Genomic DNA, 15,000 nt, shown 5'->3' on the forward strand with positions numbered 1-15,000 from the left:
TCCTCCGGGTGACTGTCTGTGAGGAGTGTGGTGTGTTCTCTATTTTGAATATTTTTTCACTCTGAGAGTGCTGTAAAATTATTGTGAGATTACTCAACATGTTTCTATATTATTTTCACATGTTTTAAGTGATTAATTCTAGACAAAAACAGCAGCCATGGCCTGGTGGTGAGGAACTGGGCGTGTAACCAGAAGGTTGCTAGCTCAATCCTCAGAGCTGGAAGGTCATGACTGAAGTGCCCTTGAGCAGGGAACCTAACCCCCAACTGCTCCCCGGGTGCCATGGCTAGGGCTGCCCACCACTCCGGGCACTGCTCACTGTCCCCTAGTGTTCACTAGTGTGTGTAAATGTGCATTTCACTGCATGGATTTGGTTAAATGTGGAGAACAAATTCCTCTGTGTGCAGCACTGTGGCCAATAAAGTAATTCTAATTGTTTTTTGTTATCCAAATAGTTTCTTAAAATCTGTTGGAAGGAGACACTTCCTCGAGATAAAATCCTTTCCAACAAGTGAAGAAAGATCTAGAAACAGGTGAATGAGCTTATCCTTACAGCGCCCTCCACAGGAGAGACAGAGATTTCCTCTAGATTTAAGATTTCACTTTCTCTGCGTCTGATGGTCTTTAATTTTATTTTATTTTATGGCTCTCTTGAACGAAGCGAGATTACTCTGTCCATCAGGATGGCTTTAGTTTCACCTGCATTTGGGACAATAAATCTCCACACACACACACACACACACACACACACACACACACACCCACACCATGGGACTCCCTCTCAGACACACTCCGAGTGTGTGTTCTCTGAGTGAGGTCCATAATTCCTCTGGACGTTTTATTCCCGTGGTGGACTCAGATCAGGGGAATAGAGGTGGAATGGCGATATAAAACAGAACCCAGGGCTGCAGTAAATAAGGTCTTGGCGAGTGCAGACGCCTTAAATTTAAGCAACATCTTTTACTACGAGGATGTTGTAAGAGTATTAAAAGAAGTTAGTAAATGTAAGTTATGAAATTTCCTGTCATCACGAGGGGCGTTCAGTACAACCCCAATTCCAAAACAGCTGGGACGCTGTATTTTTTCCACAATAGAACATAGAACATATAGACATTTAGCCAATCATTCATTCATTGTCTGTAACCCTTATCCAGTTTAGGGCAGCGGTGGGTCTGGAGCCTACCCAGAATCACTGGGCGCAAGGTGGGAACGCACCCTGGAGGGGGTGCCAGTCCTTCACAGGCCGACACACATTCACTCACACACTCACACCAACGGACACATTAGAGTCTCCAATCCAACTACCAACGTGTGTTTTTGGAGTGTGGGAGGAAACCGGAGCACCCGGAAGAAACCCACGCAGACACAGGGAGAACACTCCACACTCCTCACAGACAGTCACCCAGAGGAAACCTATGCAGACACAGGAAGAGAAGACTATACTCCTCACAGACAGTCACCCGGAGGAAACCCGTGCAGACACAGGGAGAACACTCCACACTCCTCACAGACAGTCACCCAGAGGAAACCCATGCAGACACAGGAAGAGAAGACTATACTCCTCACAGACAGTCACCCAGAGGAAACCCATGCAGACACAGGAAGAGAAGACTATACTCCTCACAGACAGTCACCCGGAGGAAACCCACGCAGACACAGGGAGAACACACCACACTCCTCACCGACAGTCACCCAGAGGAAACCCACGCAGACACAGAAAGAGCAGACCATACTCCTAACAGACAGTCACCCGGAGGAAACCCACGCAGACACAGGGAGAACACACTACACTCCTCACAGACAGTCACCCAGAGGAAACCTACGTATACACAGAGAGAACACCACCCTCCTCACAGACAGTCAACCAGAGGAAACCCACGCAGACACAGGGAGAACACATCACACTCCTCACAGACAGTCACCCAGAGGAAACCCACGCAGACACAGGTAGAACACACCACACTCCTCACAGACAGTCATCCAGAGGAAACCCACGCAGACACTGGGAGAACACACCACACTCCTCACAGACAGTCACCCGGAGGAAACCCACGCAGACACGGGGAGAACACACCACACTCCTCACAGACAGTCACCCGGAGGAAACCCACGCAGACACAGAGAGAACACACCACACTCCTCACAGACAGTCACCTGGGGTGGGACTAGAACCCACAACCTCCAGGACCCCTGGAGCTGTGACAGAGACAATACCTGCTGCTCTACTGTGATGCCTATTTCTACAATTTCATGAAAAATATTAATTCAATTAGAACTTGTTTGCAACAACTTTAAAAATGAATAGAATTTCACTCGCGGATATCCACCGACCAAAGAACAGCATGACTGTGCCTTAATAGGAAGAATAAAGACTTTCCAGACTCAGCAATGCAGAAACTGCACTATGTGCTCTCTGGAGGAGGATAGGAAAGATGTGAAACAAGTTGGAGTTGTGTTTGTGATCCAACATCAGCACCTGACCTCACTAGCGTTTACATGACTCAATGCCATCAAATCCTGACAGAAATTTTACAGCATCTTGTGTAGGGCCTGAAGCAAAGGGGAATATCTTCCTAATTAATGTGAATTCATTTTGAAAAATACATAATAATAGTTCCCAGACTATTTTAGATTTAATAAACAGCAGAGAGTGAGTCGGACCCTAGCACAAGCCCCTTGAGTGTTTTAGACGTGGTCTTTGTTTTGCTGGCTCCCAGAAACATTAGAAATAAGCGATGTTTTACAGCCGCGGTTTTAAGCTTTCCCGAGCTGTAAAGCCCCGGTGGGAATATTTGCAGATGTCTGACAGCTCTGCTGCGGCTGTTGTGGTTCTCCGAACAAAGGCCTACGTTTCCTTCAGACGCTGAATAACCATAAAGTTAGAGGGGGGTTTGTTTTTTCTTGCTCTAACACACAGACTCAACACACTCGCCGTCTTGCACCAGCGGCCGCTCTGTGGTTTATCTTCTGCTGCCAATGAAACATATCACACCATTAGGATAATGTCCTTCTCCAAGATGCTTCATGAGAGACAGAGGCCTGGGTGTTTATCTCTCCGATATTTCTCAGAGTGAATTTGTTCTGGACGATAGATTCCGTAGATCCAATATCGGTTGGATCCCAGTTCTTATTCTCCCCCTCCCCCTTGTTTCTGAGTGCTCTCTCACCCCTTGGAACTGAGTTACAGTCTCCATCAGAACACTAATAAAACAGAGCAACGCTCCGTTCCCAGGCGACTAGCGCCGCTCTGTAGCATCTCTGCACCAGTCTGCAGTGATATCAGAGGGGCTCATGGACTTTAGTTACATTTAGGGCCGCATTCTCCTTCAGAAGAGTCCCACAATCAGAGATGGGGGGGCATTCCGTTGTGTTAATACTTTCAGTTCCACCTTATATACTGCAGTGGTGCCAGAATATAATTTTGTCACTGTTTAAGGTGGAAGTGTAAATTTACAGCTAACTTCTGAGACCTCAGCTGCTCCTTGTGCTGTTTTCTGCTCGTTCTGAAGTAAAGGCCATAATCCGCTGAAACTACATTAAACTCAGATAATACACTGGGGATCATAGAGTTTAAAGGAGGAAATACTGACACCTGTGGGTTTCTTTGGGTGCTGTGTAGCGTCTCGCAAGAGATTCACAAGGCGTCATAAACCCTCTGTTTGGAGAGTGACTCTGAATAATCTCAGTTTGAAGAGCCATGTTGCCCTCACACTTCACCCCACCCCTCCATCCATACAACAACTTGGAATAGATATTAGAACATTGCTGTGAGGATTTGATGATACTCAGCTTCATTGATGTTGGATGTTGATGTTGGATAATGAGTCCTGGATCACAAATCGTCCCAAGCCTATAGAATAGAGCTCCAATTTACATTTCATTTTATTTTATTTTATTTTATTTTATTTTATTTTATTTTATAAAATATTGATTTTATTTTTTTCAACATTAAATCTAGATTCCAGCTGTGGACCATGAGTTGGACGTTGCTTCCGGGAGATTCTCCGAGTTTTTCCGTGTTTCTTTCCTCAGAGAGTTGTGTTTTCTTTCCTTTCATTAACTGTGTAGGCGGTGACTTGACAGTTCCAATGATGTTATGCTGCTGTTATTGAGTTTAATGATGCGAGCTGAGGTTTTGAACGATCTTTTCAAGGTAAATAGCTCTGAAACTCCAGGAGAAGTTCGCTCCCCACACAAAGTCTCTCTGCTGGCTTTTGTGATGGAAAGTTATGCATAATTAATCTGGAATAGTCATATAGAGCGCCGTGGCTTTCCTGTGTGTTCACAGAGGAACGTGTCACTCTCGCCATCAGCAGGTTCCGGCTCTGAATCCGGGGAAAAACACCCCACACTCACTCACTGACTGAATCATATACACACTCACTCATATACTCACTCACTCAATCATATACACACTTACTCATATACTCACTCACTCATATACTCACTCACTCAATCATATACACACTCACTCATATACTCACTCACTCAATCATATACACACTTACTCATATACTCACTCACTCAATCATATACACACTTACTCATATACTCACTCACTCATATACTCACTCACTCAATCATATACACACTCACTCATATACTCACTCACTCAATCACTCATATACTCACTCATTCATATACTCACTCACTCATATACACACTCACTAACTCAATCATATACTCACTCATATACTCACTCAATCATATACACACTCACTCATATACTCACTCACTCAATCATATACACACTCACTCATATACTCACTCACTCAATCATATACACACTTACTCATATACTCACTCACTCATATACTCACTCACTCAATCATATACACACTCACTCATATACTCACTCACTCAATCACTCATATACTCACTCATTCATATACTCACTCACTCATATACACACTCACTAACTCAATCATATACTCACTCATATACTCACTCAATCATATACTCACTCAGTCATATACTCATTCAATCATATATTCACTCACTCATATACACGCTCACTCACTGACTCATATACACGCTCACTCAATCATATACTCACTCACTCACTCATATACTCACTCACACACTCACTCATACTCACTCACACACTCACTCACTCACTCACTCATATACTTATTTTTAATGTAGCACATACTTAGATACAGGCTTTCAGGGACAGAGAGGGAGAGGGAGAGAGAGGGAGGGAGGGAGAGAGAGAGAGAGAGAGAGAGAGAGAGAGAGAAGGAGGGAGGAGAGAGAGAGAGAGAGAGAGAGAGAGAGAGAGAGAGAGAGAGAGAGAGAGAGAGAGCCTAGAACCCTTTCTCCGTCATGGAGAAGCTAAGGATTACCTGGCGCTGGAGCGGTGGAGAGTGGGTGGTGTTGTTCGTTCTTCTGTAAATTGCCCGTGCCACCTTTAAATCCATGACACATTTCAGCAACAGTTATTTATTTATATCTCTTTGTTCCCTCTTTTTCTGTGTCTCCTGGAGAGCTGAGAGAGAGAGAGAGAGAGAGAGAGAGAGAGAGAGAGAGAGAGAGAGAGAGAGAGAGAGAGAGGAACACTGTTCCTTTTGAAGTTATTTTAGTCTCAGTGTTGGTTAAAGCCATGCTTCCCATCAGCAAACCACATTTATCTTAACATTGCTTGAGAGTCATTGCTCAAAAGTTGCTCACTGATGTCTCAGGAGACTTAATGGAAGCTCTCCTTAACAGAAATGAGGCATGATGTGTTATATGTCCATCATCAGAGCTGACCAGGTGAGAAACAGTGGAGCTCTGTCTTTATTTCATCTGGAGATAAACAGGAGTGTTATTATTTCAGCACTGAGCCCAGAGTGAGATGACATTGAGACCTCCACTCAGACTCAGAAGGAGACACAATCAATCTTCCTGGCCTCTTTCTCTGAGGGGAGACATCTGAGCAGCAGTTAGAAATGAGATACAGTCTCCACTATCTCTCCATCTGACCTCAGTGTCATCAGGAGAAACTGCAGACATATAAAAGAGAACCTACAGAGATATTAAGGTGGAATTGCAGAAATATTAAGGTGGAACTCAAAGATATTAAGGACATCTTATTGGGCTTTTCTTGCCTGTGGGATGATGTTACTGGGGAGTTGTGCAATATCTTTTTCGCTGGATTGGGAACCGTGGCGAATACGGATGACTTGTGTGGATCTGTGTTTGCAATTGATGCTGGTATTATTTGTGAATTAATGCGAGACGTGACGAATGCGGGAGAAACCTGCGAGACGTGGCTGTCTGCTCGAGTAATGTCAGCTCAGAGCGAGACGAATCCAGAGCGCTGGAACTGACATAAGTCCTCAAACATTTCAGCTCTCTGCCGGAGTTTTGATTCTCAGTAAACGAGTGTGACGCACTCCGTTAAACCCAGGAACCTGACAGAGCCGGTAATCAGCCCAGGACGAGAACACAGCTGCTCCTGTAAATCTGCAGAGAGTTGTCAGGTGTTTGTTGCCTTAGGGCCTAGGTAAAAACAGCAGGGTGGGGCCACACAGCTGCAGAGTCTGAGGAGTGTGGTGTGTTCTCCCTGTGTCTGTGTGGGTTTCATATGGTAGTGATATAAGTGTGCAATAAGTGAGAAAATGAGAATGGAGAAGAAAGAGAACAGAGCAAAAATGTCTAAAAACCAGAGCTCCTGCTCCTCGCTTCTCACTGCTGTGTGCTCGGGGTCAGGGTGAACAGAGAGCGGCTCATTATTTTTAAAGGAACAGGTGCTTAAAGCGGGTGCATCTTATTTTACTCGGGAGGACAGCAAACAGTTAATCGACTACATGATCAGTGAAAACAGCAGCCATCTTTTACTGCTGCACTGAGAAATCAGCTCAATCTCAATTATCTTCCTCCACACCATGTAGTGCACAGTGTAGTTCATAAAGTAACCATAGTGCACTTGTTGCATTTTAAAACCATTTATATTCTTCACATCTTATGTGAAGATATAAGCTTCACATCTTCCACTCAAACTAATTCTCAGTGTATAGTAGTGTCATAATTTGTGAAGTGCATTATGTAGGGAGTGTATGGTGTGACTTTGGACACAGCCCAAGCCTATCTTATTTTGTTGTTTTGCTGCTCTTAATGCATGCACACAGGCAAGAAATCTGAGGAAATCTGATCTGATCTGATTGTTCACACTCATATCTCAGGCCCACAAACTGGATATGGATCTGATTTAGGAGTATGTTTGAAAGTAATTCAAACTTTATTTGATGAAATCAGATTTGACACATCCACACAGCCCTGGAGTAATCAGATCTGTGTCACATTATGGCAAAAAAAATCTGATATGAGTCACTTCAACATGGTAATGTGAATGACCCCTTTATAGTCCCTTTTTTGGATGTATGAGGTATTTTATACATATAGCAACAGAAGACGGTCTCGGACCTTAAAGAGTTAAAGTGAAACTTGTTAAACAGCCTATTTCCATCCCGTTTATTGTGTTTGCCATTAGAGAAAGTGTGTCCTATGGGGAGGTGTTGATGCTGTTTGTACAGAGCTGCGTCTCATTGCCTCAGGGAGGAAGACAATAACGAACACAAGGAGAGCCTCTGTTTTTATATAGATTTTTATTTTCTCCCTAAATTGCCGTCCTGACCCCGGCGTCCTCCTCTGGGCACTGAGCGCAATCCAGAGCCTGGAAAATTACTTCAAATACTGTGTGATGTTTTCTGAAACTAAGGCCAGAATAACTTACGCCGTTAATTGCTGTGTGTTTCTCGTCTCGGCTCCTGCTCCGAGATCTCAGAGCCGAAGGAAACCACTAATGATATTTCTCAGAAGATGCTCGTTGAATTCTCAGGAGACGTAATGCTGGTTCTCCTAAATTTCTCAGGAGAAAGAAAATAGGCACAGATTTACACACTGCGTCTGGAGGGGTGTGTATGTGTGTGTGTGTGTGTGTGTGTGTGTGTCGAAGAGGAGCAGGTGGAGGTGTGTGGAGGAGGTGTGTGTGTGTGTGTGTAGAAATGGAGTATGTGGAAATGTGTGGAGTGGTGTGTGTATCTGTGGAGAAGGTGTGTGCGTTTGTGTAGTGGTGTGTGTGTGTGTGTGTGGGTGTGGGTGGGTGTATAGACGTGGAAGTGTATATAGAGGAGGTGTGTGGAGGTGTGTGTGTGTGTGTGTGTGTGTGTGTGGAGAAGCATTAGAACAGCAGTCAATTAGAAACTCCACAGCAGGAACGCCAGCCAGATGCTGTGTGTGTGTGTGTGTGTGTTTGTGTGTGTGTCTTGGGACTTGATCTCATTTGTCAGCAGAAAACAACCAAACAAACCATAACCAAATAAAGCAAACAATTCCAAATTTGTCCGAAAACTGTGAAGCAAAAGAAAAATCCCAGACACAAATAGAATGTGCACCCACAGAGCGTCCAGCTCCGTTACCCGTAGCAAAAATGGTATATTTGCATGTATTATATAATAAGCTGCATAATGTCTAAAAGTATCCACACAGTCCTCATAATGAATAATTACCAGTGTGTGATGACTCCTGTCCAGTGTTCCCCCTGGAACTGAAGGGGTTAATCGGGAGTGTGATTCTCTCTTTGCCGCAGGAGCACTCTCTGCTCTCCTGGGAGGACTTTACCCCAGATGCTGGAACATTGCTGTGAGAATCTGATGGTGTTCTGTGAGTGTTAGTGCGGTCGGGTGGAGATGACTAATTCTGGATCCCAGCTTGTCTCTGAGGTGGGGAACAAAGTTCCACTGTTCCATAGCTCATTTACACCCCCCCTGGCCAACTCTTGACATTGAGCATGGTGAGCTTAGGCTCATGTGCAGCTGCTCAGAGAAGCCAAGCCCATCTTCCCGTGGTTTTAGAGAGATTATACACTCGGGTGAGGATTCTAAGAGTAGCAGTCTGTAATCTTTTGGAGGCTGTGTGTGTGTGTATGTGTGTGTGTGTATATGTGTATGTGTGTGGAGTGTGTAAATGTGTGTCCCATCACCATTCAGTCCAAAGTCTTTCAGAGGCTCAGCCAAAACAATTAAACCAAAGCATTTTACCACTGTACAGCTGTACATAATCCTCTGCTGCCAACCTGAGTGTGTGTGTGTGTGTGTTTGTGGATTTGGGCTCAGTGTCCAATCTCTCTGAGTCGAGTTAAAGAGATGATACACACTTGCTTTAAAGCTTTACAACTGAAGGCAGAGCCAGGTTTGTTTTGGGAAGGGAGGGGTGTTTGTGTGTGTGTGTGTGTGTGTGTGTGTGTGTGTGTGTGTGTGTGTGTTTGTGTGTTTGTAAGAGTGTATGTGTCTTGCATTGTATGAGGCAGGGGGAGTAATTGTGGTGGCAGAACAGACGGCAGAATTCATCATTAGTGTGACACACACACACACATACACACACACACACACACTGCAGCAAACTTTAAACTCCCACAGACTTTTGCTGCCATGAAATGAAGTACAGGACAAGTCTCTCTCTCTCTCTCTCTCTCTCTCTCTCTCTCATTCTCACACTCCCTTTATCTCTCTCTTTCTCACTGTCCCTTTATCTCTCTCTTTCTCACTGTCCCTTTATCTCTCTCTCTCATTCTCACACTCCCTTTTCCTTTCTCTTTCTCGCTGTCCCTTTATCTATCTCACTCTCTCTCTTTCTCACTCTCCCTTTCTCTCTCTCTCTCTCTCTCTCTCTCTCTCTCTCTCTCTCTCTCTCTCTCTGACATGTTCTAAGGTGACACTGCCGAGTTTGTATTCCTGTTAATGTTTGCTGCTCTGAGACAGTTCCCCAACACACACACACACACACACACACACACACACACAGTAGGGCAGAGCAGATGCTGTGTATACATATGTGATATCTGTTGCAGTGTGTGTGTGTGTGTGATATCTGCTCTCCTGACAGTGTGATTAAATTACAGTGAGCAGCTCCAGGGCTTGGTGTGAGTATGGAGAGAAGCACTGGCACTGAGCCAGTGTGTGTGTGTGTGTGTGTGTGTGTGTGTGTTAGGCGTGAACAGTACAGTATCAATAACTATATCCAAAGAGGCCAAATGCTTGTGGACATTTCTTTTCTAACTGATGTGTGTCAGTCAGGAGTGTGTTCCTCTCGTCGCTGCTCTAACAGTGTCAGATCCTCTGGGAAGGACTTACACTAGACTATGGGACATTGCTGTGAGATTTGATGGCATTCAGCCACATAAATCTGAGGCCAGATTTTGACATTGGATTGGTTCTGGATCCCAGTTCATCCCAAAGATTTCAGATGGAGCTCTAACTCTCCAGAGACCACAGCTCCACTCACTCCACTGGTGTTAGCTCATGTGCAGCTGCTCCAGAGCGCCCCCTACTATTGTTATTTCATATGATGCTTATTCTATCAAAATATATGCTTGGCACATGGACAGTGAAGGTGCTTGTCTTGTTCTTAAAATAATTCCCTCAGTTTCTCTTAGTTATTTCACATGTTTATCTACTAATTACTTACTAATTACTTTTTAAATGCATGTTTATTTTAGAGTGTTGCTATGGAAATGCCTTTGTTTTCCTCTGAAAGTTATGGAGTCTGAGTCTAACGGAGGATAAATAAATAAAATGAAAATGAATAAATGATGTGAATCGCAGTGTAGCCGCTCCACATCCTGGCAGCCCTCAGCGATCTGCTGCCCCCCAGACCCCTGGCATCTCTGCACCAGGGGCATCATGGGAGGAAATAACAGCAATTTTGGTGAGAGAGAGTGGACGCTGGCGGCCGAGAGGACGGATGTTATTAGGTGCAATTAAGCACAGCACAAAGAGGGAATGGAAAACAGGCTGTGGTTTACATCGAGAACTGGAACATTGTCTGTAGAAACACAAAAAGCATTGTTTAAGCTTTATTTATTTATTTGAAATCTTGTGATCCCTGACCCCATCCCAACCTGAGCCTGACACTGACTGGGAGGAGAACGAGAGGGTGGGCGTCCTTCACCCAGTCTTATATAAGATATAAAATGTAAATCTGGAGCCCACCAACCCACACACTGTGAAACAAGACCCCAGTCAGATTTCAGTGTGCCACCTGAGTCAGAAACACGAGATAAAATGAGTCGCTCTGATTCCGTTCCGCCTCTGAACGGAAGGCGGAAGTGCAGAGTATTTAGAATTGCCCCGCCCCCTCGTCTGAGTCTGTCAAATCACAGCGCTGGTACCACGTTTATGTGAGAGCGCAAAGACAAGGTTAAATGCAGCAAAACAGACACAAAGAGCACAGAGAAATAAAAGCACTGAGTAAAAACTGAGAAAACGAGAATGAAGAAGAAAGAGAACCAAGTGAAAACGGCTAAAAAACAGAGCTTCTGCTCCTCGCTCCTCACTGCTGTGCACTCAGGGTCGGGGGGAACAGCGAGTGGCTCATTATCATTTAAAGGAACAGGTGCTGAAAGTGGGCGTTCTGAACAGGGCTGTTTACACAGGGGGAGAACACTGCTGTGGGGCTCGTGAGGAGGGTCTGTCCCCTAAATTTAATCACATTACTGAATAGATATTTAAACAAGTACATAGTTCTAAAACCAAGTGAAGAAACTTAGAATATTGTTGCAACAATCTTAGAATGATAGATACTGGAGATCAATAAGAGACCTCTATCTGCAGTGAATGAACCCTGCTTTCTTGTTGGATTTTATTGTTCTGCTTGTGTTCTTAGTTTTTTTGTGGATGTTTATTTTCTGACGTTTGAGTCTTTCTCTCTCTCTCTCTCTCTCTCTCTCACACACACACACACACACACACACACACACACCCCTCTGAGAGATTAGAGGAATTCCAGCAGCACTTTGGAGCTCGATGTTAAATTACCGCTGTCCTCAGGAAGCCATCATTATCAGAAAGGTGCCTTTCACTGAGAAGAACCTGCAGAAACACTTCCATTTACGGACTGCACCATTTAAAATAAGAGCTTGTGCCATTTCCATTTTCCTGCTGAAATAACCATGGGTTCCCCTGACATTTGTGAATGTATGCGTGTGTGTGTGTGTGTGTGTGTAGTTACTGCATCATCGGACAGCAGCTGTCCTTCACACTGTGTGTAAATCTCACGGGCCGTGTGTTTAAGGTGGTATTGTGTGTCTCTGTCTGCAGCTGGCTGCACGTTTGAGGAGGACTCTGACATGGACCTGTGTGAGTACAGACAGGGACAGGACGATGATTTCGACTGGCAGCTGCTCCGGACCTCCAGCTGGCCCTCCGTCACCTCTGACCTCACCAGGGGTGAGTCTCACGATCAGCATCTTCTCGGCTCTGTCTCAAACAGCTCCCTTTTCCCTACATAGAGCAAAAGAGCAAGTCCCCAGTAACTCTACACCGTCATATTCCACACTCCTTCTTTCAGCCTATATCTTCTTATGTAGTTGCAGTTTTAATGTAACTTACCCTTTAAAACAAATCTGTAAATAATGTTGTTTATTAATATGAATTAATTTCTTGTTCATTTTTAATGAAGTTTTTTTTTTTAATGTATTGTCATTTATATTCAAAAAGCATTGAAAGCCCACTACAGACCACCAGCAAAATTTATTCATAGTGCAATAAAACAAAAACAATTAAGCTGAGCCCAAATAACCCGTTGTGCACTATGTAGGCAGCAGAGACCTATCTGAGATTCAGCCTTTCACTCCGCACACCTGTTTCCCACAATGCACCTCTGTGTGCTCGACAGTTGGTGCTAGCTCTGGGAAAAAAAAAAAAACAGAAATGAAACACGTCTGAGGAATAGTAGCTCGGAAGCTTGAGATTCCAGGCTGGGATCCTCTCAGCTGCTCTCAGTAACACTGCGGTCCAATACAACATTAACTCTGCAGAATTCAGAATTCTGTGTGTCTTTCTCACACACACCGCTCCACCTTAAAAGATAGAATTGCTTCTTACTCACACACGCCGCTCCATCTAAAAAGATACTGTCGCTTCTAACTTACATACACTGCTCCAACATAAAAGATACCGTTGCTTCTTACTCACACACACTGCTCCATCTTAAAAGATACAGTCGCTTCTAACTTACACACACTGCTCCAACATAAAAGATACCGTCGCTTTTTACTCACACACACTGCTCCATCTTAAAAGATACAGTCGCTTCTTACTCACACACACCGCTCCAACTTAAAAGATACTGTCGCTTTTTACTCACACACACCGCTCCACATTAAAAGATGCAGTCAGTTCTTACTCACACATACCGCTCCACTTTAAAAGATAGTCGCTTCTTTCTCACACACACCGCTCCACCTTAAAATGTACAGTTGCTTCTTACTTACACACACCACTCCACCTTAAAAGATACAGTTGCTTCTTACTCACACACACCACTCCACCTTAAAAGATACAGTCGCTTCTTACTCACACACACCACTCCACCTTAAAAGATACAGTCGCTTCTTACTCACACACCACTCCACTTTAAAACATAGTCGCTTCTTTCTCACACACACCGCTCCACCTTAAAAGATACAGTTGCTTCTTACTCACACACACCGCTCCACATTAAAAGATACAGTCAGTTCTTACTCACACACACCGCTCCACTTTAAAAGATACAGTCAGTTCTTACTCACACACACCACTCCACCTTAAAAGATACAGTCAGTTCTTACTCACACACACCACTCCACTTTAAAAGATAGTCGCTTCTTTCTCACACACACTGCTCCACCTTAAAAGATACAGTTGCTTCTTACTCACACACATCGCTCCACCTTAAAAGGTATAGTCTCTTCTTACTCACACACACTGCTCCACATTAAAATATACGGTTGCTTCTTACTCAAACACTCCGCTCCACATTAAAAGATGAAGTCAGTTCTTATTCACACACAACGCTCCACCTTAAAAGATACAGTTGCTTCTTACTCACACACACCGCTCCACCTTAAAAGATACAGTCGTTCCTTACTCACACACAGTGCTCCACCTTAAAATATACAGTTGCTTCTTACTCACACACACCACTCCACCTTAAAAGAAACAATTGATTCTTACTCACACACACGGCTCCACATTAAAAGATAGAGTTGCTTCTTACTCACACACACCGCTCAACCTTAAAAGATACAGTTGCTTCTTACTCACACACACCACTCCACATTAAAAGATACAGTCGCTTCTTACTTACACACACTACTCCACCTTAAAAGATACAGTCGCTTCTTACTCACACACCACTCCACTTTAAAACGTAGTCGCTTCTTTCTCACACACACCGCTCCACCTTAAAAGATACAGTTGCTTCTTACTCACACACACGGCTCCACATTAAAAGATAGAGTTGCTTCTTACTCACACACACCGCTCCACCTTAAAAGATACAGTTGCTTCTTACTCACACACACCGCTCCACCTTAAAAGATACAGTTGCTTCTTACTCACACACACCACTCCACCTTAAAAGATACAGTCGCTTCTTACTTACACACACTACTCCACCTTAAAAGATACAGTCACTTCTTACTTACACACACTACTCCACATTAAAATATACAGTCGCTTCTTACTCACACACCACTCCACTTTAAAAGGTAGTCGCTTCTTTCTCACACACACCGCTCCACCTTAAAAGATACAGTTGCTTCTTACTCACACACACCGCTCCACATTAAAAGATACAGTTCGTTCTTACTCACACACACCACTCCACATTAAAAGATACAGTCGCTTCTTACTCACACACCACTCCACTTTAAAAGATAGTTGCTTCTTTCTCACACACACCGCTCCACCTTAAAAGATACAGTTGCTTCTTACTCACACACATCGCTCCACCTTAAAAGGTATAGTCTCTTCTTACTTACACACACCACTCCACATTAAAATTTACAGTTGCTTCTTACTCACACACTCCACTCCACATTAAAAGATAAAGTCAGTTCTCATTCACACACAACACTCCACCTTAAAAGATACAGTTGCTTCTTACTCACACACACCGCTCCACCTTAAAATATACAGTTGCTTCTTACTCACACACACCGCTCCACCTTAAAAGACACAATTGCTTCTTACTCAC

The 15,000-nt window shown here is 44.0% G+C and overlaps 1 protein-coding gene across 4 annotated transcripts in view; it reads left to right on the top strand.

Moving 5' to 3' along the window:
- The window catches only part of ptprua (protein tyrosine phosphatase receptor type Ua), a 219,007-nt gene that overhangs the window by 50,081 nt on the left and 153,926 nt on the right, over nt 1–15,000 (top strand). For all 4 annotated transcript variants that reach the window (XM_066673817.1, XM_066673819.1, XM_066673820.1 and 1 more), the window contains exon 2: nt 12,081–12,209. In XM_066673817.1, the coding sequence (XP_066529914.1) occupies nt 12,081–12,209 (129 nt within the window). The remainder of the gene's footprint in view (nt 1–12,080; nt 12,210–15,000) is intronic.

The sequence above is a fragment of the Hoplias malabaricus genome, chromosome 6, assembly GCF_029633855.1.
Source record: "Hoplias malabaricus isolate fHopMal1 chromosome 6, fHopMal1.hap1, whole genome shotgun sequence".
NCBI classification, from domain to species: domain Eukaryota; kingdom Metazoa; phylum Chordata; class Actinopteri; order Characiformes; family Erythrinidae; genus Hoplias; species Hoplias malabaricus.